At 39.6% G+C, this 1,784-nt stretch overlaps 1 protein-coding gene across 1 annotated transcript in view; it reads right to left on the reverse strand.

Moving 5' to 3' along the window:
• Positions 1-1,784, reverse strand: part of LOC101854179 — a gene marked incomplete in the record, with an annotated part of 56,825 nt that overhangs the window by 41,250 nt on the left and 13,791 nt on the right. Inside the window, 1 exon segment of the mRNA XM_035970708.1 lies at positions 1,495-1,612. Coding sequence (XP_035826601.1) covers positions 1,495-1,612 — 118 coding nt within the window.

Raw genomic sequence — 1,784 nt, forward strand, 5'->3', positions numbered from 1 at the left:
CCCCCCCCCCTCCCCCTATTCTTTTCTCCTCTGAGCTGACATCATTTGTGAACGGTCCCTACTCTAAGCAGTGTGTTGTCGTTAGAGGACATAACCAGTACACATGTATATGTGACACGACGCGGTGGAATCGGGCGTTCGTCAATTTTGGGCATGTGGACTTATTGGTAGGCTAGCATCTTAAACTTTGTTAATTTGTCTTCCCTTCGAAGGAAAACATACCCATTTATCGTGAATAGAAGCCGAGATATCCCCAATTGAAAGAGGTGGAGGTCGCCTTTTTTCAGAGGTTAAATTAGCGAGAGCCCGTGACAAGTGAAAAACTTACATTTTTGTGCTTTTAATAAACAATTTTCCGTAAAATCCACACAGAACTGTGTTCTTGAAGGGACCAAAAATGTTGAGCCAAAAAACACAATTTCGTTAAGAATTGCCATATATGCAGAAAAAATTCCTATTTCTTCGATTTCGTTATTTTGACGAGCGCCTGATTTTACCAAGATGCCTCACCACTTTTATGCTGTCTTTACCAGCAATATTAAATCACTGCATGGGAGTGAACACTACTGGATTATCAAAATAAGAATATAATAAACTGCAATATACTCAACATTGAATAATGTGATATAAGTCACCATATCACCTGGGGTTAGATAACAATAATAAAATTATATATTTATGTTTATCGTTTTAATACTGCTTCACAACACATCAAGCTATCGTGGAATAAGCGTTGGGCATCTTTCATGGGAATACATGTATGTAGTCAAAAACAAACAAACAAATAAACAAACAAACAAACGAACGAACGAACGAACGAACGAACAACGATAACAAAAAATAGTACTCCACAAGATGGCTCACTCTCTAAATGAAAAAAAAGAGTACTTCGACCACCCTTGCGAAACTGGAAAGATGTCGGCACTTACGCTGAGGAAAATAATTTGTTCCGATTCTCAAACAGATGTTCTTTAAATCTTTTGTAGAGGGTGCGGTAGCGGAGCGGTAAGTGCGCTCGTCTCCGAAGCGGAAAGTCCGGGTTCGAGCCTCAGTTCGGACACGGATTTTTTTCGTCCCCTCCTGCCCACCCAGCAGTAATGAGTATCTGACTTCGAGTTGGAGAAGTAAAGACGGTGTGGAAAGGAACTGGCCACCCTACCACAATATGCCGAAGGCCCAGGAAGCTGTGTCACTAACAAGGCAATCCCCAATGTCCGGATCGGATGCGGGAACAACTTTACTTTTACTTTTTATCTTTTGTATCTCACACAGAGGAGTGAACAATTTTGTAATGTCCTATTTTAGTTAGCAATGTACAAAAGTAATGGTTGTAATGCTTTGACAATGCGTAACATCATCACTTTGTTCTTTAGGGTTACGAGAAATAGATATTTGGTGATGGTCGTGAAAGAATGACTGTGTTGTAGTATATCTTGGCAGCATTTAATTTTGAGTTTCTTGCTTTTTTTTCTTCTTCCTCAAAGAAATTAGTACCTGGTATCGGTCTGTGTGCAGCATGACTCCTCGACGTCCAATAAAGTTATACTCGTAACCTCCAAAAGTATCCAAATGTCTTTTTGGTATTGGTACCTTCTTCAGTATTGTAGAAGACCTGCACAAAGAGGGACAACAGAAGACAGAAATCAGTCAACTGAGATAATGAATGGATAAGCAGTATTTAAACTGATTGTGTTTCTCTATTTCTGTGTATGTATGTGTATGTGTATGTATGTATGTATGTGTGTATGTGTGTGTGTGTATGTGTGTGTGTGTGTGTGTGTGTG

The sequence above is a fragment of the Aplysia californica genome, unplaced genomic scaffold, assembly GCF_000002075.1.
Source record: "Aplysia californica isolate F4 #8 unplaced genomic scaffold, AplCal3.0 scaffold00311, whole genome shotgun sequence".
NCBI classification, from domain to species: domain Eukaryota; kingdom Metazoa; phylum Mollusca; class Gastropoda; order Aplysiida; family Aplysiidae; genus Aplysia; species Aplysia californica.